The following is a 26,468-nucleotide window of genomic DNA, read 5'->3' as shown; positions in this document are numbered from 1 at the left end:
GGGATAATGACAAAAATGATCCATGAACTTTGATCTAATATGTAATGTTGTCCATGAACTTTTATTTATTCAATGTGGTCCATGGACTTTTGATACATGTTCGGTTTAGTACGTGGACGGTATGAATATATTCAATAATATCGTCTCGTTATTACAAGTTCAAAAATAACATTAAATATTTTCATACGGTTTAAGGACTAAATTGAACATATACCAAATATCCAGGGACCATATTGAATATATTTAAAGTTTATGGATGACAATACATATTGCGCTAAAGTTTAGAGACCACATTGAATAAATTTAAAGCATATGAACACTACATTGCACATGAATCAAAATTCAAGGACTACATTATACGTTGAGCTAAAATTGTATCATTTAATGCTCGATAAAAACTTAAAAGTAAAAATACTAATTGAAAATGAAAAAATTGGTGTCCCCGTCTCAATTCTTCTTTGCCTTCTATAATATTCCAAATCGTCGTTGTCCCTTAGGCATTACATGTACCTACGCTTTCGATCATTCCTTACATCAAATGAACTCTCCTCGTACGAGGCTCGGAATTGGATGGCGGCTCGAAAACCACCTGTGTCTCGAGGCAAAGACGTGAAAGTGGATAATTATAAAAAAGAAGTCCTAAATTTATTATGATTATACTAATTCGGTCTTAAATTTTTTTTACCAATTCAGTTGAAACTTTTTTAAATAATATTTTTCATGTTATTGAATTTTTTATTAGTTTTTTTTCCTTTTTCGTTTCTTTTTAATTTAACGTTTCCCCGGCGGTCGGGGTCGGCAAAGGTCACCGGCCACGGGTGAGAGTCGGGAAACCCTTGCCGACACTAGATAAGGGACGCAACGCCCTCGCCAAATCTAGCTAGGCGAGGGCATCTCGGCTCTAAGTGTGGGGGAAGGGAAAACTTAAAAAAAAAAATCATAAAAATTCAAAAAAAATATTAAAATATTATTTTAAAAAGTCCACGTCAACGTGGTATGTCAAATGGCCTACAAATGCAAAAAATTTAGGATTGAATTGATAAAAAAAAATTTTAAATTCAATTAAAATAATTATAATAGGTTTATCACTTTTTTTGACAATTTTCCCGGGAAAACTAGAACACATCTCAGTTTTTCAGAAGCAGCCGTTCTTTTAACGCTAGAAATATGCAAAAAGATTCGAGCTTTGATGGAAAACATCAACAAACAGGCTTTGGTGTTTCATCACTTCATTTATTTTGCTGATTCCAACGGTTGGTGGGTCCGTCGTCCCGCGTAAAAATTGCCGCACGGGTGATTTGGCTATGGTAGTAAAGAACAAAGGCAGCGCCGGGACACGGCCAAGGGGTTTCATCGTAAGTCGCGACTCCCTGCGAGGAAAGAGAAATCCGCAACCAAGACAGGAAGAGAGGAGAGAGAGAGAGAGAGAGTTCTTCAACGAGAAGTCCACTTTATCCTCAATAATGTGAAAAGCTACTTTATCACTCATTCCCCTTGCCCTTTTCGCTATTTCCCAGAATTCTCTTGGCTCCTATAAAGCATTTGGAGCTGCCACGTCCAAGTTAGCGAGGAGAAGAAGAAGCAGTAGTAGTGTCGTATGCTTCTACTATTCGGGCAATTTGTGATTTTGGGGAAGTGTTGAGCTGAGTTCAGGATGGGAATTTGCTGGGGTGTTCCGTCTAAAGAGTATATTTATTCTGGCAACGCCGAGACTTCCGCATCAGGTGCATCACAGAAGCCGCTACTCTCTCTCTCTCTCTCTCCAGATTTGGGTCTTTGCTAATTCTGGGTCTTCACCTTTTTGGTGGGTGTGTCTTCTTGAAATTCTCTTGGAAAAGTTTCAACCTTTGATTACCCTTCTTGTTGTCTTGACGTCTCATGGAGCTGGTTATGCTCAAATTTCACTTTCGATTTGAGTTGCTTGGTTTTTACAGTTTGTTAGAGTTCTCTGCTTGCTGTCTCAGTTCATTTGCAGCTCAAGAAGTTTGAGATTTTTCTTTCTTTTGCCACAAAGATCCACTATGTCCACCACTTAATGCAACATTTGCCGCTGTGTGTAGAGGGGACATCAAATTACCACAGCAACGACAAACGGTTCTCTGCAACAAGCAGCGGCGTCGGTAGTGGCAAGTTCTCAGAGGCGGCGAGCGCGAGCCCGAGCCCGGACGGGGCAGATCTGAATGGGGAGATTCTGGAGACGCCCAACTTGAAGGTCTACAGCTTTTCTGACTTGAAAAGTGCTACTAAGAACTTCAAGTCTGATAATTTATTGGGCGAGGGTGGTTTTGGTAAGGTCTTCAAGGGCTGGGTGGATGAAAAGACACTCGCACCTTCGAAGATGGGGAGTGGAATGGTTGTTGCCATCAAGAAACTGAACCCAGAGAGTGTGCAAGGTTTCGATGAGTGGCAGGTAAGTTCAAACTCAAAACTCTCATTTAGCATTTTGTTATTGGCTCAATTGAAGATTGACTTGCGATATAGCAGCAAATAGGTGTGGGAAAAGAGACGAAATCGAGAAAGTTCTGAACACTGGAATTAGCTGTAATCATGATTAGTGGACTGTCTCTTACCTCCAACTCCCCATCTCCATTATCATGCATATGCACACTTGGGGGTCCCTCGATAAGAAATAAATGGCTACTCTCTAGTTTCCTACCTGTAATTGATAAGGAATGCATGGTAGAGTATTGTTGTCCCTCTTTTGTGATAAAGGCCAACTAATATCCACAACTTCAACAGGGTGACAAAGTTCTGTTGAAGCCAAGAACAATGTTGGCCTACACAAACTCTGCCTCTCTCGTTCTAACTTGAATTTGATGTGAACCTTCCCTTCGAAGTTGTAATTCAACTCCCAGCCAGTGATAGGACCCCTCAACGAAAATCCAAGTGCGGGGAGCTCCTGTCTTGACTTTCTCTGCATATAAACAATTAGTTTATTTGGGACGAGGCAGTGGGGGGTTTGGATATATCAAACTTCATCTAGATGTTTTTATGGTAAATATACATTTCTAAGAGCGGTTTATGTTTAGATTCAAATGAACTTAGCTTTGGGACATTTTAATTGCGCAAATGTGACACTAGATGGTACATTAATCACTCTTAAAATATTCCCTCGGAAGGTTCCTGAAAATGCTGCAAGACATGCCAATTTCTATGTTTGTCTGCAAAGTCAAAGCTGTCAAAGTCTTAACATGCTTGCCTAATGCGCTGCTCACTTGTGACTTCTCAGCAATGGGTATTTCTCCCATAAGGTCAATAGCTCTACCACAGATTTAGTCAGATGGGATTTGGGAGATTCAATTTCAAGGCACCGATGATTGTAACATCTATGGAACATTTCAAATTTGTAAGACTGTTGACCTCATTTGACTTGCAAACATGTGATCACACAGAAACCACACATGCATTTAATTCCTGTGAAATGGCTCCCCACCAAGTTTTTGTTGCATTGGCGATTTGAGTCTAAGAAGTCAATCTGACATACATTGGCATCATACCCATATGACTTTACCATTGCATTTTCTGAAAATGTATGTTCTCGAACGTCTTTTGGTTTTTATTTCCTTTTTCTTTGTGCACTGCAGTCGGAGGTGAACTTTCTTGGAAGGCTTTCGCATCCCAATCTAGTGAAATTATTGGGATACTGTTGGGAGGAGAAAGAGCTGCTCCTTGTCTATGAATTCATTCAGAAAGGCAGTTTGGAAAATCATCTCTTCAGAAGTAAGAATTCAAGAAGGATAAAAATGAAAGAAGAATGTGAAACTTTTAAGTCAGAACTCCTTTGCTTGGAAGTCATTATAATTCATTCTTCTTTCCCGATGCACAGGGAATCCTGCTATTGAGCCCCTTTCTTGGGATAGACGACTCAAAATAGCTATCGGAGCAGCTCGTGGCTTGGCTTTCCTGCATACTTCAGAGAAGAAAATCATTTACAGAGATTTTAAGGCCTCGAACATACTGCTTGATTGGGTAAGTGCTTATCTTGTGCATAAGTGTGCATTTAGAGGCTAGAGCATTGACTGCTGTGCCACTGCAACAAATAACTAATTAGGTCAGCCTGTTAATGAAGCTTAAAAGAATAAACTGAGACCTTTGCAGCAAGCAACATACCATAACTGCTCTTTTCTTTTTCCAGCAGAAGAGGAACATGTATGAACAATCCTATCTTTTGCTCTCTCTGGTACCAATAAGTAAAGAATAGTAGATGCTATACTTTTAGGTTAGTTCACATAATTAATCTTTTCGTAGCTAGACCACTTGCGTTTGTAAAAATATTTCATCATCATATGGAAGAAAATATACCATTCCAGTTAATTTATTGGCAGATGTGATTTTAGGGAGTTCAATCAAAGTATTTACTTTAGGTCTTATGCTTATAAGTTGGTTCAATAAACCACTTTTTGCCTGTCTTTTGTAGCACTATAATGCGAAAATAGCTGATTTTGGCTTGGCAAAGTTAGGACCTTCTGCGGGCGAGTCGCATGTGACTACCAGAATTATGGGGACATATGGTTATGCTGCTCCAGAGTACGTAGCAACAGGTAACTGGATATTCTTCACTCTACATGCGATGCAATTTAATAAAGCTTCAAAGACAGATGTCCCTTCATCTTTAGTAGGCACTATCTAGATTAGAAATAGGAGGCATAATGGGCGTACAGAACACCAGCAGATGCTCGATGTACCTTTACCGCAAGAAATTAACTTTTTCTTTCTTATAGTTCTGCAAAATTTTGCTTTCTCAGTTTCTTTTCTTCAGCCAAGATTAGAAAAGGCGCATAAAGACATCTAATGGTCTAGAGTGAAACCAAAACAATTTAATTACCCATAAGACACCCAAACTGCCATTTCAGATTTCCTTTTGTTTATGCTCTCAAGACATATATCAGCTGACATGAAAGGTTGTTCAACAGGCCATTTGTACGTGAAGAGTGATGTGTACGGCTTCGGTGTGGTCCTACTAGAATTTTTGACCGGCATGCGGGCACTTGATATGAAGCGTCCTAGTGAGCAGCAAAATTTGGTGGATTGGACCAAGCCAATTCTATCTCAAAGAGGAAAGCTGAAGAATCTTATAGATCCCCGGATGGAGGGCCAGTATTCCTTTAAGGCGGCGTTACAAACCGCTCAACTCATTCTAAAATGCCTATTTACTGAACCAAGACATCGGCCCTCCATGACAGAGGTGGTGGAGACTTTGGAACGGATTGAATCGATCAAGGTTAAACGAAAGCAACCCCCAATATGTTCTCATTCCTCGGCTAATCGTTTGTAAGTCATCAGTCTACAGGTTGTTGCTCACCTTTTCATCCACGACGTCATGGAACTGTATCATGAGCTTGGAACTTGTCACAACGTGGCAATAACAAAGCAATGGATGATTCAACAACGTTGACATCCACGTTTTTTGGTTTGTTGTACAACAGTCAGATTCTTTCTAAAGCTGTCCTTAGGTCACAACCATTTCTTTTAGTCACAGCATTTGCCTTCAAAAAAGGCTGGAATGATTAGAATGTACAAGCATTTTCTTCTTCTTTTCTCTGGTGTGATTGGAAATTATGATGTATGGCCTATTCTTTTGTAGTCGACCGTGAATGGAGAAATAACAAAGTTTTTTGACCCTGGCAAGTCTTTCCAAAGTTATGGCCTCCTCTTACTCATCAGTTCTCTGTAGAAAGCTTAAAATGCAAAAGCAAAATATCTGCTGTTTCTCTTTGCCCAACAAGGCTAGAGAGTAATCTAGGCTCGTGTTCATTGGGGGCATGATCATGTTGAATTGAGCTACCTTTTAGGGAGCGCTTCTATTTTGCTTGGGACATTTGAATGCAATAAACTCGACTGTGGCAACAGAAATTAGCGAGACTCTGGTTTCCGGTATTGCAACTGGTGGATTTCTGTCGGCCGAAGGAGGGTGAAAGGAATGCAAAAAGCCTCGGTAATACTCTGTTTCCAACGTCCAACCAAAAAGAACACGCATCTTGCATTCCGACAGTTGCTTGGTGGAAAAAAGAAACAATCTTTCATTTGCCGGCGAGCTGCAGTGACAAGGTTAGCCTTTACTTGCGCTTCCTAGTTATACCATGTCTACTCTTATTTGTCTCATCCAGATGTAACTAAATCGGTTCCTTGGCTTCCAGATTCTGGTGGCAACCGAGGTACTCTGAGTTCTGCTACTTGTCCTTGAAGTCCTGGGATGAGCCTTGCGGAGTGAGGTGTGCTTGCAGGTAGACTTGGCTTCCCATCTATGCCAAGGCCAGAGTTTCATATTGTCAATCAAATTGGGTTTGGCCTATATGCTCGACAGAACTACCAAGTTGTGGCTCTATGTCTTGAAGGGTAAACGACGAGAGCTCAACACTTCTTGTAGCGCATGGCATCCAGAGTCTCTCGGTTTAGGATCGGGCATCACAGGCAAGCGATGTTACATTGGACAGAGGCCTGGTTATTCAAGTAGGGAACCAGCAACCTTGTTGAAGTTTTGACGAGTTCCATGGACACCTTGGATGGAAGCAGTTCTAGGAAAACAGAAGAAACAGAAAGGCCTTTGCGAGTCCCAGAATCTGTTTGTTCTTGGCACAGGCTTTCTGGGATGATCTGAAAGCGAACTCTTCACTTGCTACTAGCTCGGAGGACCGCAACCGGAGAATCCATGGTTAGTAGTACTACTTCTCTACTAGCTAGCCTGTTCTGATAGACTATTCTGCGTCCATTCTGATTCGTTGAAATTAACGTCAAAAGCTCCACTTCGCGGGAGATTTTCAAGATGCTATCTTTGGAGAATCGCGGCATCTATGATGCGTCGTTGAGTGCTGCTAGTGGGGCCGATTCTTCCGTATCAACTGGTCGGGCGTATGCTGCGCAGGTTCTAGTAAGGGAGATATGAGGCATCTCCCTGATATCGAGGGAACTTACATTGGTTCCTTAGACAAGCTAAACGAATTAGCACATATTCTGTGTGGGTGAAGGCTAAAAGCACACTCATTCACAGGAAGAATTTGTAGACGATGGCTCCGTTTGTTTTCGCGAAAAATGAATGATTTGAAAAATATTTTCCACAAAGCGATCGACTGATTATCATTATCAGCAACAGCTTATGTCTAAACGCTTTGATAAACGATAAAATACACCTCGGTCAATCATTTTTATGAGCAATACAAGCGATCGTTTTTCACGTAAATAATTTTCAAATCATTAATTTTTCACGGAACAAACGCATCCTAAATTATTTCCGCTCCAAATAAATTGACGGCATAGAGGATGGGACAGTCTTGTAATTGATGAAATGACACCGAGAGATAATCAAGTCCTTTTTATTTCAATTAGAAATTAATTAGAGATTAGAAATGTGATTATTAGAGGAGGTACCACCTCCCCCACAAAGGGTTGTCCTGCAGACAGGAAAAGCACAGACAAGAACAAGAACCTAACCTAGACTTATTCGGTGCTCCAGCTTAGGAGAAGAAGACAACAATAAAATAAGATCTTATTATAATTATTGTACCTTGATGCATTTTTGGCATGTGAAGAATAATTGACCTTAAAATAGAACATCCAACTTGCATTTCTCTACTCCAATAGATCACATGTAAAAGTACACTCTCGTTATTTTTCTGGTAATCAATGATAATTATGACTAAAAGGAATACGAATTTTTTAAAAAAAAAATTAAGGAATCACGTATTAGAATTTTGTACATTAAATATTAAAAGTACTGAAAATTATGTATTTAATACATGCCAAACTTACAAAAATATCACTCAAACTTTTAAGTCAGGTCAATTTCGGCCCAACTTTCAAACGCCTCATCAAAACACTTCAACAAACTTTCAAACGAGTCTCTACAAGATCACAAACTTAGGCTCTATTTATTTCACGAGAGATAAATAATTTAGAGATTATTATCATAAAACGATGACTTGTATTGCTTATAAGAATAAATTAACAAAAAAAAAATCATTTTTGACAAGAAATATCTAGACATAAATTGCTGTAATGCTTTTCATTAACTCATTATATTAAGCATTACAAGCAATCATTTTTAGAAAAAATATTTTTTAAGTCATTCATATTCTGCTAAACAAACGGAGCCTTGTTATGCTCATATGTTGGTTTTGAATTTCTGACATATGTTGGTTCTGATATCTATTACCTTAGTCATGTACAATTGTCGTTAAACAACAAACGATGCATTCGCTTGAATAGCCAAAGTATCTTGAACTATTGAAAAATAAATTTTAGTGGATGGCTTGTATATTAAAATTTCGAAGTGTAATGCAATGTCACTTATGGTATGTTTATTTCATGAAAAATGAATGATTTGAAAAATAATTCATAAAAATAACTTCTTGTATCCTTTATAAACATGAACAAATGAAAAATATTTTGCTTGTCCACGAAAATATTTAGATACAAATTACTATCAACAATGAAAATATTTACCAGTAACTAGTTATCTCGAGTGATACAAGAGCTTTATTTTTTTAATAATATTTTTCAAATCATTTATTTTTCGTGAAATAATCGGAACCTTAGATGATTCAACCCCACTTGCTACTGCATTTGATGGACACAATGCATATGGGAAAATGACCACAAAAGTCCTAAATATACTGTACGGATGTCGTTTTGGTGCTAAACCTTTCAATTTTGTCAATCTAGTCTTAAACATTTCGATGATTTGCTAATACAGTCTTTCTAATCAATTTTAGCCAGAAATTGCTGACATAAATGTTAGTCGTTTTACGTGGCACGACCGGCTTTAACATGGACGATTTTTACAATTTTCTTTTTTCAAAAAACAAAAATAGAGAAAAGAAAATTAATTAGAAAAATGTTAAAAATTTGCAAATAGCACGTGAAATTCATTCCACTGTGGCCGAAGGGGCTTGCCAACCGAAACTCAATGAAGGAAAATAAAAGATAAAAAAAAAAGACCAAAAAAAATTAAGAAATTGCAAAAATCGTCCACGATAGCGATTTCCTATCAAAATTAACCAAAGGGACTATATTTGTAGATTGTCAAAAATTTTAGTACTAGATTAGCTAAATTAAAAGATTCAAAACTGAATTATCGTCCGTATAAAAGGTTTAGGATCATTTTCCTAATTTTCGCAAATGCAGAGTACAATCAAAGATGACATTGCCTTATCCACCTTCTCTACTCCCCTTCATCGATAGATCGATAACTGAATGACACTTATGGGCAACGAAGGTCACTGAGGTCAAAACTATCCTATAGGCAAGTAAATCATTTTGTTTTTCCTTAAAGACATTTAAAGTTTGTGCCCAAATTACCTCATGAGAGAAGTTTGGGCCAAAATCAACCCAAGACAAAAAGTTCATGCCCTTTTGGGTACAAGGCGAAATTTTTTATTGGGAGCTACTATCCGGACAAGATGACGGTATTGTCATTATTTTCGACCCCACGATTTTTCAATTAATGAGTATTTTATGCAAAATACGCGGTGATGGTGTGTGAATTTGTAGTAAAAAATAACCGACAACACTATCAGATAATCATGAAATCATATCGCTCCTTTTTTTTTTTTTTATGTGTGAGAATAAGATAAGGTGCACAAATATGAAGGGTGAGTTCCTTTTTCCAAGTATAGTAGAAACAAAAAAAGACTTTTCTTTGGCGGCTGAGATCAACAAAAAAGTCAAACTTGGGGACCATTGCTCCTCTTGGCCTCCCTTTGAATCCGTCCGATGCGCTCGTGCTAGAGAAGACTTACTTAGCCTGGGTTGGACCGCGGCTTCTAGAAACTAGAAAAAGAATCGCTATTTTATTAATCCACGTCGTTTCATTGAAATCGTCGAATGAGATTATGCATGGATGCGTCTTCCCTCTTCCGAGCAATACTTGATATGCCACGACCGATTCACGTAATTAACCTACTTGGTGATTCGGTCGATTGCAATTAACTCGATATGTCGCCATTACTCCGACGGATCAAATGTCCGCACGATACGGCCGTTATATGAGATATTAGGACACTCAGCTGCACGGCATCGAGCCATACTAGAAGTCCAACAGCGGACCGTCCTTCACATTTTGATGGGTCGGCCAGGTTCTTCCGACGGATCAAATGTCCCCGATTGTCTCCTCTCTTCGGTCGCCGGAAACGGCGAGGCGTGATGGGCCAATTTTTTTTAGAGCTGATCTCTAACGTAAATTCCCAGCATTACTCTTGTCGTTGTTATGTTCGGGAAGCACCTCAAAACTTTCGACGGTCTGTGTCTGTTGGCACGCGTTGGTTCGAAAAACGATATAAAAGACCATTCAACGGGGAAAACTTTCCACGTTTCTTCTTTTGTTTTTCTCTTTGTGTTATTATTCGCCTCTGACTTTCCCTAATCCCTCAACTGATCTCTCTGTCTCCCACCCTCCCTTCCTCCCTCCACCGATCCCTCTTCAATCCGTCGCTACTGGTGAAGGGGGCCATCGCCGGCAGGTGGAATCAGCCGTGCGCATTAAAAAGAAAAGGCAGTTTCGGACGTTTTCCAGTTTGAAAAAACGAATCTTCGACGCGAAGACGAACTTTAAAATCTCCCTCTCTCTCCTGGAGTGAAGGTGGGACGGTCAAACAAAGTGTCAGCAGAGGCGTTCCAGGAGTGGTAAGGGGAATCTGAATGCAACTGGGTATGCTCTAGAGTCTAGATCTTTTTCCAGCCCGACCGCGAGAGAGAGAGAGAGAGAAAGCTCCAAAATTGAACGTGTTCCGTGACCCAGATGATGGTGTGGAGAGGTTTGTCTGAAAATTTTTAATCGGGGAAGCCTCCACGTTTGAAGATTCTTTCAACCACGAAAGCCCACGGGTACCCTTCTCCCCTCTGAACGGTGATTTGTCTCTTTTTCTTTCCGTCCTACTTAGTTGCTTTGCTCTCTTTTCTAGATCCTCTTTTTGTCGGGCACTTTTGCTCTTTCTTGATTGCTTGAAGTATTCGCTTTTACTATGTTATCGTCCTCTTGCTCCAAGTTCAATGCTTTGCCTGTTGCTGGCTATGTTCTCGATCGTGGGTTGTGGTCAGTTCGTCTAGATTGTCTGTTTCCAGCAATCGCATGTCATTGCTAATATTTGCCGAGTTGGAAGCAGGAGCTTTTGGGAATAGGTAAAGCCTAGTTATTGATGGCTTCTGACTTTTCAATTGATCTTCTTATTACTATAGTCCTAAAAAAATTAGTGTCTTTGGGGGAAAAAAGAAAAGAATTATGCTGGCTCCGTCTCTGGGAAGTGATTTTAAGTTTTGGATAGTTCTACTGTATTGGCATTTATGAAACTTTCCTTTGGATCTGTTGGGGTGTTTGTGAATCCAGTCGTCAAGATTTATGTATGTGTTTGCCAGGAGATTCAGGCTCGGATGTTTGTCTTTATGGAATGTAATTACTGGAAACTCTAGCAAATTGCTGAGTCTTGCTTTCTTTTCAACACGCAGATGATCCTCTTCGATGCTGTTTGTTGAGTAATTGTGTGGCAAAAATCAGCCTTGTAGTTCCTTGAAGTCCGTATTTAGATGGACACTGTTGCAGCAGATTATTACTTGCCTTCCTTTCAGAAATTAAAAGTCAAGAGAAGATGATGGTATATGGGCAAGTCCAACAGCTTTAAGTGGTTTGGATAATCTTTTGTGCTTGACGGGAATATGTTATGGAAATAAAGTCATGCACTCTATCTGATGAAATTGCCTATTGAAAGGGGTGTTGCTCAGATGCAGAAAGTTTTCTCCAGTTTGAAGAAAATTAATAACTTCCGCACTTCCTGATAAAAAAAGTGAATTGGGAAGAGATCAACACATATTTTTTGTTCCGAGTTAGGCTATGCGTTTTGTTTTTCCTTGTTTAATCAGATACACCAATGTATGAGGCATTGGTGATTTCCCTTGTTTAATCTTCCTGTTTCTTTATCGTATATGTATTTACTGCTCGATTGTGAGTGTTTTCTGGATAGACTCTAGGATTGAAACATAGAAATTTTATTTTCACCAGGCTCTGGGATTTCCAGAATTTAAAGCTTTATAGTTGGCTAATGTTTTATTCTGGTTTGGACAGAATTAAGCAGCAGAGGCCTGGGTTTGGAAAGAGAAGAAGGGAAAAGACTGAGGAACTCATTTTTTTCCCTTTGGCACCTGTAAGATTCTTTCCACACTTAAACGAGCAGGCACTTTTTTCTTATCTGCTTGTTTTTATCTGTAATCACGGTCGTCAAAAGGGGAAATACATTTTTGCGCAGTCGCTCCAGGTTCTGGTGAAATATTCTCATTTTCAATTTCGAGCATGCAAAATAGTTGTGGCAGCTGGATTATATGGTTGATGATGCACTATTCTTGGAATGTTTATACATCAACATCAACATCAACATCAACATCAACATCCCCTTTATCCCAAACTAATTGGGGTCAGTGGTCGATGAATTCAAAAATAAATAAAATAAAAGCAAGACTGATTGAGGGAATAAAAATAATTATATAAAAATAAAAATAGATAAAGATATATATAGGGAAAAAGGACTAAAAAGGACAGTCTAGAACATAGGAATTTTGCCCCTTCAAAATACTAATAGCTTTCCTCCATTCCATCCTAAGACAAACCGTACTCCAATCCTGGAATGTTTATACATAGGTAAAAAAATGAGGAAAATAATCGACTACAGAACTGTTGCCAACTGGTTCTGCAGGTTGCTTTGCTGATTTTTAGTCAGTCAATTTCTCACTTATTGGTTTTTCTTCCCTCATGTTATTTACTCTTGATTTGTCGGTGACACGGCATTTATGACACTCATCCTCATTACAAGCTTATGGTTGTGAGTGCAGCTTTTCTTTAACTCCACCTCCTTAGGTTTTGGATTGAAAATGCTTTTTCCCATTTAGAGTGCCCATTTGTGCTTAAACTTATGATAGGCTTTGCTGGATTTTTTGCTATTCTGGGACATGCAGTGTCATGGAAATCATTTTGAAGGTCAAATATAGGTGGCACTTTAGATTTGAATTGTCAGTTTAAATAAGCTGTGTTTATAAGTCACCATTTTTGGCATGTACAGTCTTAGTTGCTCCTATTTGGTAGATAGAGATGCTTTAAGAATGCATTTCATAAGATGGAATATTATTTTCAAACAGGTTGTATGGCATTGGCAATCTAAATTTGATCCTTGAGAAAACAATGGGGAATGAAAGCAGTTGGAGTGACAGTCTCAGCAATATTTTCAGGAAGTACCTTTTTCGTGTTTTATCGTGTGGTGCTATTCCCACTCACATTGCTTTCATTATGGATGGAAACCGGCGATTTGCTAAGAAACAAAACATGGTTGAAGGTGAGGGCCATAGGGCTGGTTATAAATCCCTCAAATCTATGCTTAATTACTGCTACGAACTTGGGGTCAAATACATTACGGTGTATGCCTTTAGCATTGAAAACTTTAAGAGAAAACCTGAGGAAGTCCAATATCTGATGGATCTGATGATAGAGAAAATTGATGAATTGCTTCAAGATGGAAGCATTGTAAATCAGCATGGGATGAGGTTGTACTTCATAGGAAACCTGAAACTTCTAAGTGAGGAGGTCAGGACCGCAGCAGAGAAGGCAATGAAGGCCACAGCCCACAATAGCCGGACTGTGCTTTTGATATGTGTGGCGTATACTTCATACGATGAAATTGTTCATGCTGTTAAAGAATCCTGCGAAGAGAAGATGAACAACATTCAAGCAGAAAATACTATGAAGGCAGGTCGCAATAGCACCGATCAAAATGGCAGTTGTGAGAAGATGGATGGTGTTTATCCCTCTGAAATTCAAGACTGCCATAAACATGAAGTGCATGGAACTGTAATACTAGGGAAAAATGACGTACGCTGTAACGGGTTCAGCAAATTGGAGGCAAGCGAAAAGAAGAATGGAGTCATCAAGCATGCTGTTCCGGGATTTCGTGGAGAAAAGTGGAATGAAGTTCAGGAATCCATGCAAAGCCAATTTTCCAAAGGCACTGTTGAAAGTAGTGACGATGGTGAGATGGTACGAGAAATTAAACCTCTCATAAATCTGGTAGATATCGAGAAGCACATGTACATGGCAGTGGCTCCTGATCCGGACATCGTGATCCGGAGTTCTGGGGAGACTCGTCTGAGCAACTTCCTGCTGTGGCAGACTGGCTACAGTCCCCTGTACTCTCCGGCTGTGCTCTGGCCGGAGATCGGGCTGTGGCATTTGGTGGGGGTGGTTTTGCACTACCAGCGAAATTACTCGTATCTGCAGAAGAAGAGGAAACAGTCATGAGATCAAATTTCTTGCACTGCATGAAAGTAGTGACAATTTGCTTTGCTTTGGATCTTTTCTCTGAGGCCCTGATACACAGGTTCAGGTCACTGATGAACTTCGATGGTTCAGCTGCAATTTTTGCGTTTTACTAATATAGGACTGCAACTCGTGGAGGGAGGGGAGGGAGCAGTCCAGTTGCTCTTGTTTCTGTTCTCAAACCAGTTGACTTGCTTGATACTTGATCAGCTCCTCACTCACCACGTCGATGATCAAGCATCGATCGAATGATCCACTGATGGAGCAAGCTGGGACAGCCCCCAGCTATTCGCAGGCACATCCGTGTAACATCATGTTTTATTAATACTAGGCAAGAGGTGTCACTTACATGAATGGCATACATTGAAAGAAAAATCAATTTTTTTTTTTTTTTGGAAAATATGGATGTCTCGGTCGCAGAAATAGAATGGCTAAATTCCAAAAATAATGATGCTCAGATTCTCATTTGTTTCGTTGGGTCTGAAACTGGATAATGCAATTACAGGTTGATACTTTCCTTGGGGCTTCTGCATTTACTCCTTGTTCGGTATGTGTCCATTGGGCATTTATGTGGCTTGATTGAAGAAGAAATCCCCTGTTCTTGCTTCAAGGAATTTCTCCTTTGTTGAGCCTTTCCTTTCCATAGCCAGTGCGTTTAAGAAGCGAAGCTCTCGTCTTCCAAATGCTTCCATAACTCCGATTTAGCATTTCACTTCCGGAACATATCCTATGATCCCCCTTCTGGTATCCGTCTTATTCGGTACCATATGATAGTTATTTCTTAAAAATTATGGTTTCTTTCTCGATGAGCATTATCAAGGTACAACGGCACGAGGTAGTAATAGTAACGACATCAAAGCCGAAAAGTAATAACAAGTGCCTTAATTTGTTATGGATGTGACCCTGGATCCAATGGATGCTGTTATACTTTCTTTGAGCGTGGGATTGCCTGTGTCAATTTCCTTTCTTAACCATCACGCGTAAACCATCATACGGTAGTTTGGACACATCATCTAGGACAAGACATCAAGCAAACGAAACCAATTTACAAATTAAGAAGATAAATTTTTTTGTAGATAGGCAACAGTTGAGACAACAGAAAAAATTTAATCTGTAGTTCAGCCGTCTGGCCTTCAAGAAAATAAAAAGAGGGGTGGCTTATTATATACGAAGACGGTCAAGACAATCTGGATTATAAGCATAAATTAGGATTGAAGCAGAGTATTAGGAAAAAGTAAGCATGTTGTGCATTAGCAAAATTTGTCTGAAGCCTCTCATAAGGTCATGATATGATCTAGGCAGTAAATGAGATCTGTAGCTGTATTGAGTAAATCGATCTCCTCCAAACCTTTTATATTGACCTGGAATGAACATATTGTGATAAGAGCAAGAGAAATCTAATTACACAAAATTTCCATGAATTCCAGACGTAGTGCTGTTAACCGCAAATCTAATGGCAATTGGATTTTAGGCAACATTGAAGTTAAAGAGTAAATACAATATGCAGTGAAATGAGAAATGACAGTGAAAAGCAGCAGTTTAGTGGCACAAGGCTTTCGCATCCACAGAATCAATGAGGCTTGTGCAGACGAGGCCGATTGCAGAAAATCCGGCCATTAGCCTTAACAAATGCCACTATCGCAAGAGACATTCCCGCCCAAACCAAAGAAAAGAACAGGTGCCGGTATCCAAGAGGAGCTGCAAAAGGAAAGAACGGGATTTACAATCACAAGCTTATTGTTGTAGAAAGAGAGAAAATTGAAAGGAATGAGGCGACTCGCGATAGTTGTTGCATGAGGAGCCAATAGCAATTCTCCCACTCCGACAACTATAGAACAACAAGGTTATAGAGTTCTCGGTCAGGTAAAAACTAAGGCTGCATTGCCGCATCTGTTGGACCAGTCTATCCAAAAGAATTTGAGGAAGACATCATGAAGCGCTTATTTTAAGACAATGGAGCCAATGCAAATAAGAGCAACTCACCTCGTCTTAAAGACATGACTGCGAAAAAGAATCCAACCAAGACCAATGACAAAGCCAGAGGAAATGACTGAAATGGAGAAAAGAAGCATCAGTCAGCCATCAGAAGTACAGCATGCGACATCCATAATAGACGCAACGTAACCATGCAATTTGAATATTTAGCAATAGCCTCTCTCATGAACGAAAGGGAGGCAGTTGAATCCGGTCTCGAACAACTGGAAAAATTTAGACAGATGATATTTTTAAACTGGCATCAGAAGAAAATGATCATCTGGAAAGGACCACCAGGCTACTAAGGCTTTTAGAGCGGACAGAATAGTCGTGATAGGATGATGAAAGCATGGAATGTGCTGATGCACATAGATTAATGGTATTTCATGGTCCATCAGCATATCTTCATTACTATTGGAACAGTTGAGGAGCTTTAAGGACAATATGGTCAACCAACTCTTAACAACTTTTGGCACAAAGGTTTAAAAATAAGATTGTTTCACCTTCACAACAACATGCCATATTCCATGTACCATGAAAGGAGGTACCAAATATCCACAAGATGCATTTAAACAACAATTTCAATCCCCTTTATCAAGTAGCGAAAGAAAAGAAATTCCGATATCATCTATCCACCTCCGTTAACTATATTCCTTAGTTTGGGCTGAATATTGGTGCATAGCTCATTAAGGGCTTTGGGTGATGATCATCTTTGGCAACCTTAGAACCTGACCATGTGACTCGTGCAACAGAAGTTAATCCTAATTGTCTCACAGAGGAACATCCACATAGCAATGCGTGGGTAAGGAAAAAAAAGCATAATGCTGATCTACATGAGCCAGAAATCATATTAATACTTCCAGTTTGTGAACATGAGCAGCACTGATTTTTATACACGAAAGGTATAGCTATTGAAAAAGAACGATGGCAAAATCACTTAAAGGACATGTGCCAACATTGTAATCCTACAAAAGGCAATAGGTGTACTTACAGCTACAGCCTCAAGGCCCGTCTTCTGTGATGGAATGGAAGGGGTGGTTAAATCGCGACTGACCGAGACAATATAATGCCCTTGAAGCAGATCAATTGCATCCTAAACATTTTACAGAAGAAGTGCCGTTAGCATGGAAATTGAGCAATTGATAACAATAATGAATCTCTCTCTTCACAAGAGGATAATCAGAAGTACTTCACTAATTTGCTGTCTCTGAAAATTAAGATTTCAGTCAACATTGAATGAACAAATTCCCGAAGTTAGGAAGAAAATCAAATTGCAAGCATTCATGCATTACTTCCTTCGGAGAAAATATAATCAGTGAAGAGTTTCAAGGTCGTCAAAGAAGCAGTCCGGATAAACTGGTGGACACATTTGCAGGTGCACATGCACAGATATAGTGCAATCGACAGAGCATCAAACCTGCTTCATTCCGTCGACGAAATTATTCAAATAGTAGCGAACCAGGGCATTCCTTCCATCATTAAGGATCCCATGAATCGTCCGCCGCCCATATCTTCGAGGCATTAGGATTTAAATGAGCACAGAAAAGTTGAATTGAGTATCAAACTAATAAACCAAAGCTATGCAAGAAAAATAAATTAAAATATATTTAATTGAATCAAAAGTACCTGACAAAGTCACCCTTCAGAGCTGGAGTACCAGAATATTGAATGCTTATTTCATCCCCATGATTAGCCCACACTAGTAATTATAATAACAGGAGAGCATGTAAGATTATTAGACGATATGTACAGACAGTCAATTGATATACAAACCACGTTAGTAGAACTAGCATAGTAAAAGAAAAGGACAGAACATGGTCATGCTGCAAATAAGCCCAACATGAGGTGCAGCCACTCACATATCTTAAAGTTTTCATCAAAATTTGGATGTGCCTCAATTGTCTCTTCAGCACCGAATACACCAATCCTCCTGAGCTGCCATTCTAACACTCTTCGACCTATCATGCTCTGCAATTGCAAGATGCCATTGTCAGAAAACCGAATAATGCAAGCATCAAGATTAGAAAAGAGGGGCCCAAAAATTACTGAAACAATTAAGCAAAATCTTCACCGCAGAAGCAGATGCTTCACTTTAAATGTATATTAAGAAGAGAATATATACTAAATAATGTCAACCTGAGAAGGAATGCAGAAACACTGACAATAGTGGCACAATTTTAGCATTAAATCTCATGGAGAGTTCAATCCTAGCTCAGGATGTACACTGGCGGCATGCTTAACACATGCAAGTAGGATAGGAAGTAGTGTTTCCCGTGGCACACGGATGAGTATCCCATAATAACCTACCCTTGGGAGGGGAACAAGGGCCAGAAACAGCTGCTAATGTCCCTAGGCTGAGACAACCGATTCAGTCTCTACACTCACTACATTCAAAGAAAAATAATCCTATGAATCCGGAGAAGAGGAAGCACTGTTCATTTCTGAAAAGCAATAATCATGATCAGTTCAGTGGGTCCGAGTTACAAGCCCAAGAGCACCTCATCATTAATTAAGCAGAGGATTTTGACCAAAAAAAAAAAACTAACCAGAGGATGGATTGACAATTGTAGCACAACCCTATATCCAATAAGAGAACATATGATGAAGCCCACAAGATAAAACAAGTTGACACTTGCTCAAAAAATGACATTTTTTACCAAGTTCAGGTGAAGAGCAACCATTTTATCAATTCATAGATCAACTAAGAGTCCTATAGGATCAGGGTTCGTCTCTAATTGAATTAGTATTCTCATATCTCAATTTTGTTAGGATGTCAATGAGTTCCTACTTTCTATTGAAGTAAAATATCGTGTTTATTAGTCCAAGTTTAGGCAGGATTTAAGCTTTTTATTGAGATTTCCTATTTCAACTAGGAGTAACTTTCTTCATAAGAGTCTACATATAAGCTAGCATTTCTTTCTACCCAATGGAGTTGATGAATATTACTGAATTTTAGCAAGTCTTTGCTTTTGGAATGTGTGAGCAACTCTTCTCTTAGGTGTGATGCCTAACAAACCCTAAAGTATATAAGGAAGCTTTATGTGTGAGGCCCAAAGGAATTCACTCGCTTTGAGTTATTGTTTGCAGTGCTTTCTCATCTAGTCCTCTATCAGATCGCTTTGGGACTCACCATCCTACATCAACATGAATTTTCTATGCTGTTTAAGCAAAACCATAACATTAAATCGGAATACCTGGGTAACATTTGTACGGTCTAAGCAATCGATGCAATTTGTCCTCACAACCCCAAGTTGCTCCTTAAGTTTCTCGCTCTTCTCGTTCAATAAAAAGTAGCTGCATACAAGAAGAAAAAGGAAAAATGATATGGCTGAGCGGTGATATAGTATGCATCTTGTACATCCTGATGAAGAGAAAATTTTAACATGGTCATCGATGTAAACAAATGTAGATGCATCTAATTATACTCTCTGAGAGAGAGAGCAATGGATTTTGCCAACTTTAGCACTCTATTAGAAGTATCTATCAGACAGCCGTTGCCAAAATCAGTATCATATCCTTTTCTCATACAACAGATCAAGTTAAAACCGCTGACCTTAACAAAACTACGACTCCAAGTACCTGAAAATGAACCATACCCATTTTTTTCAAGGAAGTCTGCAATTTGGTCATAGAGAATGGAGAGACGCTCAAAGTGAACATGCCCACAAATCCGATGGAAATCGAACTGCACATATCTGCAATTTTACATGAAATGAAAAGTTAGATTAGACAATTTACAAATATATTCCGGGATGGCAAAAAAAACTATATTCAGCATACATGAGAGGACGGATAAAGATATAAAAGGAAATTCTACCTTACATCGTCGCCAACAATATGCTGCATTGAATTTGCGAACTTTTCAGATAGGCGGCCCTCACCTCCATGCTAATAAAATAAAATGCAAATTAGTGTGCGTTTGTTCCACTTAAAACCCCATGATAAAGGAAAATATTTACCATGGAAATCATTTCCAAGAAAATGTTTAGTTTTCATTTGTTTGATAGTTTAGGGAAAGTGATTTCTTTCTTACTAGAAGGGGAAGTCATTTTCCCACAATCTAGGCTAGTTGTTTTCGGTCCATGCAAATGTTTACCGCACATAAATTAGTTTTTCATCATCCAAACACCGGAAAGTCATAAAAAAATCTCCAGGAAATAGTTTTCCTACAACAAACGGACGCTTAGAAATAGTAACTCTTTAAACTGTAAATTCCTTTTAACTCTCAGAGTAGCCTAAAAAGTCAGATAATTAATTAATCAACAGTCAATGGTAGATCTTTTAGCGCCCTAGGAAAGAAAGTTACCTTATTGACAAGATCAACAGCCAAAACAGCTCGATATGTTTTTCTCAAGTCCAGAAAGTGACGCTCGATAACTCGAGGCTGCGTATGATCAATTAAAAACAGAAGTGCAATCAATTTCACAGTTCAATGTATAAAAGCAGAAAACAGGTCAGAAGACTCACAGCTTCCTGAGGTTTCACTATCTCGAACTTAGGCTTATATGTCAAATCAACAATTTGCTCCCAAATGAACGGAATGGAGCCTCGTATCTGGAAACGTGACATAAAAAATCATTTGAGGAAATACTGCACATACCGATGCCTTTGTTGCCAATCACCAATCAAATAAGAGAAACAATCCCCCTACAAGCTTGCAAACAGGATATTCCATGATTCCTCTAGGAGAAGGTCTAATTCACTATATACGTACATTGTCAACAGTTTTACCCTAAAGGTTAAGCCATCAAGCTATGTGATTATCATGTATGGTCAAGCATAGATTAAATGAATGATTGTCCTTTCACAATAAGCTGAGGAACTCTTCAACACAATACGGGGGGAGAGAGAGAGATTCACTTGGATGAATGATGCTGTGAACCCATTCATCTGCATAATTTGCTCACTTTCCACAAAGTTGGCAACATAACCATCAGAGTCAGCTCCCCTTCTCCACATTCGGGTTCCTTGAGGAAGATGATTAAAAGCATTAAGGTGTGGTTAGCTTTTGTAGTAAACAGTGTGTTGACATTTTCATATATTGCATTATAAAGCTAGCTACATGGAAAGTAAGCCACATCTAATGAGAGATCTGACCAAGAAAAGAAAACCACTAGTTGATGAAAGTTCCTCCTCAATTGACAATTAGATTGTGCCATCTTTCAGCACTTACCAGCTGGCTCAGGTGGCCAAAGCAATCGTTACCACTCTCTTGAGCACATACATAACCATATTTTCACCACTAACGGAAATTTTATTGAGATGGGATAGACAGAATCACAATTTCAAAAGGTATACATAGTAAAGTAATCACGAAGAAGGAAGTGATTACTTCTGGTGGTCCGGTATAGATGTTTAGCATGGTTTTTAGCTGAACATGCACCTAAAAACTACCTAGTAATGATCTGCAACTAGTTGAAATATAACCATTCTCCCAACTTGCAACCCATTTAAGCATTCCCTTCATGTACCGCCAGCCAAAGAAAGCAGCATTCTCTTCCCTTGTTCCCACTCCAGCACTCTCAAAACCATCTTTTTACACCAGTACAAGTGATGTATTCATACTATTTGCTTGAGGTTCGGACAACTGTGTTAGGAAAGGATTACTCATCTACATCCACGGTCAAATTTATGGGATCTAGCTACATACTCAACCACGATACTATAGGTAAACATATCAATCGTGAATAAGGTTACAAATTTGACAGACTAAATAAAAAAATATATTACTGAAGACGAGCAAAATCAAAGACTTCAATTACCATTTCTCCTCGTGCACCTCCTAGCAATCAATGTGACATCAGCAATGTCTTTCCCAATGGCTGCTTGAAAATGCTGAAAGCGTGATAATCAGTTAAGGAGCTCAAACGTAAAGAGGGGTAAATCAGCATTTTGTCATGGCTTTGAAAGTATGTCAAGCCTTGGTGCAGTTTCATGCAAAAGCAAGCGAATAAAACTGAAAGGATATTCCCTTGGATAACAGGCAGCAAGTATCGGTCGAGCTACAAAGAGCATAATCACAATTGGTCAGCATCAAGATCCATGAAAATGCAGAATACATGAGTACCGGAAAAATAATTGGATCACATATTTGTATCTGAGTTACAACCTTTTTATCTATGAGAGATTCCAGTAAATAATTATTCCAGAGAAACCGAGGATCAGCCTGTGGCAAAAAATTGGGGTTAGCAAAACTTATAGTGCAAAAAAGATATGGCACAAAATTCTGCAGACTTAGCATTTGAACGAATAGCAAATTCGAATTCAAGCAGAGTCTGGAAAATTGTAGAAGATATCTTGAGTTAAGTCAAAGACCAAGCAGTACTCTATGGTGGAGTTCAACATATCAATGCTGTAGTAATAGAGGGAACGCAGTCACTAAAACATGAAGACTTGCCTGTCTCCAAAGAGGAAGCAACTTGGACTCATCTCCCAGTTCATATAACCGTTGAGCACTGCAGCATAGAAGTTCACCAAGGCAGCGCCAAAGGCCAAAATAATCACTTAGTTTACCAATCATACTACCACATATATCAATGTCAGCAGCAAGTTCATATTCTAATGAGAGCATTTAAAAAGCAGTAAAATGGTTGTGTCAATTCTGGAGTCTGACTTTTGTACCACTAAGATTTGTTATGGTGTAGTCAGTACAACTCTTCCTGTTTAATTACAGGGCATTTCTTCTGTTGTGGAACATGCTTCCAAGCCCTTTTGGTCAAACAGGAGATATGACCAAGGAAGAGAAAACGAGGAACCATCAAGCATTGAGTTCAGTAGTAGGGGATGTAAAAAGGGGCAAGGTTAGAGGTTCAAAACCCCAACCAGCAACTTTACTGGGCTAGAAAGAAAAACGAAAAGACGTATTGAGCAATTACTATCGATGGTGTGCCACGTCAAGCTATTCAATTTGAATGTTAGAAATAAAATGCAGAGAAAGACTCCTATTTCCTAAACATATAGCAAACAGGTTAAATGGAATCTAACCAACACAATTCTGCTGAAGAACAAAGTTCAACTGTCACGCTTATAAGTATAAAATTACCCATACGAGATCCAGGAGTTCCTTCGAAAATCTAAAAATATAGAATACACATTGGAAGAACCTTACTCATTTGTTTATTACAATTTTATGAGTGCTAGTTAGCTCTTCAAATATTGGAGGATTGAAAACCCTTTCTTGTAAAAATAATTTAACTGATATGTTCAAATTGGCTTTATCCTCGGGGAGTCAGATTAAAGACTAATGCCTGGTTAGAAACATCCATGGACTCAAAAAGTAAAGTGTCACCATGTTTTGGCACATCAAAGGCACGCTTTGTCAAGTATCCCAATGCCTCAGCATCATATACCTTACTTATGGACTAAATCAACCAAAGAGGACAAACATCATGACCAAAACTAAACAGGGTCTTCTTGCGGGTATAAAAAAAAAAAACCGTAAGAGTGAATTTGTACTTCCGCATCTATATTTGACTGCATCTTCAATTGAATTATGTAATTGGTGCTCTTTCATCTCTAATAACCTCACTTATATCATTCTGTCTCCTATCAACAGCGGTATCATTTGGACTATGTGTTAGCATCGACACTCACAAGAAAAAAGTATCTATCGAGCTAATTCTCAGTTTTCTTGATTCCACATACTACATTTAATAACCTTGGCAATTCCTTGAGCCAGGTGCATGTCATTTCTAAGCCGAGAGGCCCACAAAACTGAGTCTTGTTCAAATGATTTAAATTGTAGGTGCACACAATTCCATATTCACAGTTATGTTTTTCACTTGTAATGTGCAACTGGAGATTTAACATATGTTGTTAGTGGGTAGTTTGTCACCTCAGCGTTAGGTTTGTGTCATAAGAAAAATATAGGCCAGAAGTCCTCTCTGCGACGTTGAGCAGCCCGCAGAATTCGGTCTCCAACCTCCTCTGCAAACATACAAGAACATCGTTAGTGGTACCACTCATGACTAGGGAAAAAGAAAAGGCAAAGAAGCACAGAGGCGCACCTGCTCATTGGGGGTATGTTTGAGAGAATGGTCACAAGGGTAAACCTTCAAGGATGACACTCTGAAGATAGGATGCCCAAAATAAGCGCCAACAGCCTCTCGTTCGGTGATAACAAGCAAATAAGACCCTTGAGAAACACGAGAGTTCAGATGGAGGTAAGCATCAGACACTTGATCCCAGCATCACATATGCTGATCACCAGAATGGCCCAACAAGCTTGGAAATTGAAATTACAGACGTCACATCGATAATTACTTCCAATCCCATTTCTATTAACGTCATTAATACTGCACTTACTTGTTTTTTCTTTTTTAACGGAAACAAAAGACAGTCTCAGGCAAAAATGTATCTGACTAAATCCCTTGTCCAGAAGAAAAAGGTCTACCTCCTTACACAAGATGAATACCATTCTGTAACACGGTGCATGGAATGAACGAGAAAGAACAAATCCGCATTCGTATACTAAGAACACCGCGATAGCAACTATTATGATCACTTTTTTCAATTTATGAAGATCATACACACGGAAAGGAACATTACCCTCATTCTAGGACATGAACCTACGTATCAAGCAGTTCTAAGTAATTAAAGATCCAAAGGAACTGCAAGCAGACACCCACCTGCCACAAGCTTCAACATCCCAATCACTCCAAAAATGGTTCGGATTTTGGGGACCCGCACCGAATCACATTCCGGAAGCTCATCTGGGGCAAAAAAAATATCCGCACCATAAACAGTTAGAAAAAGAACAAAGAGAGAGAGACATCGACCCAGCTGAAATTTCCTTTCCAAAAGTTTCAAAGAAGAAAAAAGAGAAGACTGAAATTGTGAACCCACCTATCAGATTCATCGTCCCATCCACACGACTAACCGCTAAAGAGGATCCACAAGATCCATCAGTGGGCTCAACAACATACTGATCTGGGAATTCCCAGAGCCTCATACGCGTGTACAGCTTCTGCTCAGACTCCGCTCTCTCCATCATTCTTGGGAATAGAGTTCACTTACGGGAGAAAAAAACAGCTAAATGAACACAAAACCCATAACTCAAATTCCATCAACGAAACAAAAAGCCACCAGAATTCACAGCACGTCCCAATTGCAGGCTCCAAACTTTGACTGGAACGGACCTACCTGTGCGAAGATGACGCGTGAAAGTTTCAAACTTTCTTGGAGAGATCCAACGAAGTCGACCGGGGGGAGCATAAAAGTTTCGGACTTTCTGAGAGATCTGGGGGTGTTACAGCGTGTGCATGGGGTGTCGGCCCACGGTTTCCAAGCTTGCACGGAGCTAAAAAGAGGAAAGAGAAATTACGGGATTCTTTTGATAGGGAATGAAATTGGAAAAAAAAAACAAAGGAGGAGATTTTGGGCAGAACTGAAAGAGATCAACGAACTTGCAAGAAAATTGGCGTTGTTGTCGGACCTGAACGACTGATTTTCAGTGATGCGTGGCAGATAATCACCGTAGCAGTGCTGACCCACTCCTTTGTAGATGCAGCTGCAGTTGTCAATTTCCCTTTTTCTTTTTTTTTTTTCTAAATTGCTGTCTAATAGAAATGTTTTTTTTTTTTTTTTTAGGACAAAAAACAGAAATGGTTTTTTTTAGGACTACTAATATTTGGCTTAACAAATGCGTATAAAATTATTTTTCCACACATTTATATATGTATATATATACACGGGTCTTGCTAGCATGACAGTATGACCGTAAATTATTAGTTGTAAGATCAGAAGTGGGTCCCGCCATTATTACTATATTTTTTTGCTATTAATAATACTTGCGGTTGAGATTACACCGTTATACTGTTATCTTGTTTAATTCTCAAATTCATATATATAGAGTAGGAGTTCGCTCGTGTACTCGCCACGTGGTACTTTACTCGAACAGCCAGTATGTTCCCTGAGCCCAGCAATCTTACTGATTATTTACATGTCATCCCTCCATTTTTTTATGTTATTTCCAAATGCTAATAATAGATTGAATTAATTTTTAAACATCTTCAAATGCTAAAAACAATTATCCAAGTTAAACCTAAACAAAACAATCAATTCAAGCATAACCAAAATAATTGAATTAGAATATACTGGATTAAGAAATCCACTTAGTTAAAAAAAAATAAATTAAGAGAATTCGTAGTTTTGCGCAGACATATATTGGCAAACATTTTTTTCTCCTTTTTTTTTGGTTATTACTATCTAT

The 26,468-nt window shown here is 39.0% G+C and overlaps 3 protein-coding genes across 8 annotated transcripts; 2 read left to right on the top strand and 1 right to left on the bottom strand.

The window, feature by feature from the left end:
* Positions 1 to 1,430: 1,430 nt before the first annotated feature.
* On the top strand, positions 1,431 to 5,617 carry LOC115736347 (probable serine/threonine-protein kinase PIX13). Of its 2 annotated transcripts, none has more exons than XM_048272615.1 (7): positions 1,431 to 1,724; positions 2,061 to 2,410; positions 3,585 to 3,720; positions 3,827 to 3,969; positions 4,418 to 4,541; positions 4,914 to 5,268; positions 5,299 to 5,617. In XM_048272615.1, the coding sequence occupies exons 1-7, from the start codon at positions 1,655 to 1,657 to the stop codon at positions 5,393 to 5,395; spliced, it is 1,275 nt and encodes a 424-aa protein (XP_048128572.1). In that variant the 5' UTR covers positions 1,431 to 1,654; the 3' UTR covers positions 5,396 to 5,617. The 2 variants fall into 2 exon arrangements, with proteins under 2 accessions (XP_048128572.1, XP_048128573.1); XM_048272616.1 differs by lacking the exon at positions 1,431 to 1,724 and adding an exon at positions 1,864 to 1,933.
* Positions 5,618 to 10,422: 4,805 nt separating this feature from the next.
* Positions 10,423 to 14,746, top strand: LOC115736333 (dehydrodolichyl diphosphate synthase 6). Of its 3 annotated transcripts, none has more exons than XM_048272628.1 (2): positions 10,423 to 11,112; positions 13,114 to 14,746. In XM_048272628.1, exons 1-2 carry the CDS (start codon positions 11,063 to 11,065, stop codon positions 14,264 to 14,266), a joined length of 1,203 nt encoding a protein of 400 aa, XP_048128585.1. In that variant the 5' UTR covers positions 10,423 to 11,062; the 3' UTR covers positions 14,267 to 14,746. The 3 variants fall into 3 exon arrangements, with proteins under 3 accessions (XP_048128585.1, XP_030523847.1, XP_048128586.1); XM_030667987.2 differs by having other exon boundaries at positions 10,425 to 12,128; XM_048272629.1 differs by having other exon boundaries at positions 10,426 to 10,818.
* Positions 14,747 to 15,612: 866 nt separating this feature from the next.
* On the bottom strand, positions 15,613 to 25,815 carry LOC115736332 (phosphoinositide phosphatase SAC6). 3 transcript variants are annotated; one of them, XM_048272593.1, is made up of 22 exons: positions 25,692 to 25,815; positions 25,400 to 25,556; positions 25,103 to 25,288; positions 24,886 to 24,969; positions 24,265 to 24,392; positions 24,093 to 24,184; positions 22,656 to 22,713; positions 22,368 to 22,424; positions 22,227 to 22,260; positions 22,021 to 22,101; positions 21,119 to 21,225; positions 20,726 to 20,812; positions 20,565 to 20,642; positions 20,076 to 20,146; positions 19,855 to 19,953; positions 19,453 to 19,552; positions 18,118 to 18,226; positions 17,885 to 17,957; positions 17,676 to 17,769; positions 17,250 to 17,351; positions 16,268 to 16,334; positions 15,613 to 15,982 (listed from the first exon to the last, which is right to left on the bottom strand). In XM_048272593.1, the coding sequence occupies exons 3-22, from the start codon at positions 25,248 to 25,250 to the stop codon at positions 15,855 to 15,857; spliced, it is 1,797 nt and encodes a 598-aa protein (XP_048128550.1). In that variant the 5' UTR covers positions 25,251 to 25,288; positions 25,400 to 25,556; positions 25,692 to 25,815; the 3' UTR covers positions 15,613 to 15,854. The 3 variants fall into 3 exon arrangements, with proteins under 3 accessions (XP_048128550.1, XP_048128551.1, XP_048128549.1); XM_048272594.1 differs by lacking the exon at positions 25,692 to 25,815 and adding an exon at positions 25,663 to 25,679; XM_048272592.1 differs by lacking the exon at positions 25,692 to 25,815 and having other exon boundaries at positions 25,400 to 25,685.
* Between the last annotated feature and the right edge of the window lie 653 nt (positions 25,816 to 26,468).

The sequence above is a fragment of the Rhodamnia argentea genome, chromosome 11 (genome assembly GCF_020921035.1).
Source record: "Rhodamnia argentea isolate NSW1041297 chromosome 11, ASM2092103v1, whole genome shotgun sequence".
In the NCBI taxonomy this organism is placed as follows: domain Eukaryota; kingdom Viridiplantae; phylum Streptophyta; class Magnoliopsida; order Myrtales; family Myrtaceae; genus Rhodamnia; species Rhodamnia argentea.
Note: the sequence above shows the minus strand (reverse complement) of the source record. Positions and strands in the feature narration are given on the sequence as shown.